Source organism: Crocodylus porosus, unplaced genomic scaffold (assembly GCF_001723895.1).
Source record: "Crocodylus porosus isolate Cpor-Errol unplaced genomic scaffold, CroPor_comp1, whole genome shotgun sequence".
Lineage (NCBI taxonomy): Eukaryota > Metazoa > Chordata > Crocodylia > Crocodylidae > Crocodylus > Crocodylus porosus.
This window is the reverse complement of record NW_017728931.1, coordinates 90,140,896-90,141,723: the sequence shown is the minus strand read 5'-3', so window position 1 is coordinate 90,141,723 and position 828 is coordinate 90,140,896. Positions and strand designations below refer to the sequence as shown.

Here is an 828-nt window from a genome sequence, read left to right as displayed (position 1 = left end):
GAGAGAGAGTGTGTGTGTGAGTGTGTGTGTCCAGCAGCAGCGTGGGGGCAGGGCCGCCCCAGCTGCTGCCCGCGCCGCTCATTGCTGGGGCCGGCCCGACTGTCGCGCGCCGCCGCCCTTGGCCGCCCCCGCACGGCCGTGTCAGAGCCGCGGGGGCGATCCAGCCACCGCCACCAGGAAAAGGCCGCCTCACGTCCCCAGCCCGACCCGCCGCTGCTACCTTGGATGCCGGTCTGGTGGGACATCGTGCAGCCGCGGCGCCGACTCCCCCAGGACTGCCGGCGGCTCCGCCTTGGCCGCGGGCGGCGTCGGGAGGTGCCGGGCGCGGCCGCACGTGACGCGCCGGCGCCACTCAGCACCGCCGGCGGGGAGAGGGGGCGCGGCGCCGGGTTGGCGGTGAGGGGTGGTAAGCGGCGGCTCCGTGCCCTCGCCTGGGGCGGGTCCAGCCCCTGTTCTCAGCCGTAGTCTGGGCCGCCGCCCGCTGCCCGCAGGGCCAGCCGCACACGGGCCGCCCCCTCTGCCCGTCACTCCTGACCCGCTGCCCCAGCCCTAGGCCCCGGGGGGTGGAGGGGGGACATGGAGATCCCCAAGCAGCTCCTCAAGCTGGAGCTCTGTTTGTTCTGCTTTTAAAGTTTGTTTGCAACCTTTTCATCTATTCTTGCGACCCACTTTTGGGTCGCAACCCACAGGTGGAGAAATGCTGGTCTAACCTATTAACAATACTACAGTCATCCCTGATGCAACCCAAAGTACAACACCCTAACCTGCTATAGGTAAGGCAGGGAGACCACAGTGGCCACATCCTGCTGCTGCAAGAGTTGTGCTTCT

At 68.4% G+C, this 828-nt stretch overlaps 1 protein-coding gene across 1 annotated transcript in view; it reads right to left on the bottom strand.

The window, feature by feature from the left end:
- TWF1 (twinfilin actin binding protein 1) overlaps window positions 1–331 on the bottom strand; it is a 21,655-nt gene extending 21,324 nt beyond the window's left edge. The window contains exon 1 of the mRNA XM_019543350.1: window positions 221–331. Coding sequence (XP_019398895.1) covers window positions 221–245 — 25 coding nt within the window. The 5' untranslated portion in view covers window positions 246–331. The remainder of the gene's footprint in view (window positions 1–220) is intronic.
- Window positions 332–828: the final 497 nt, after the last annotated feature.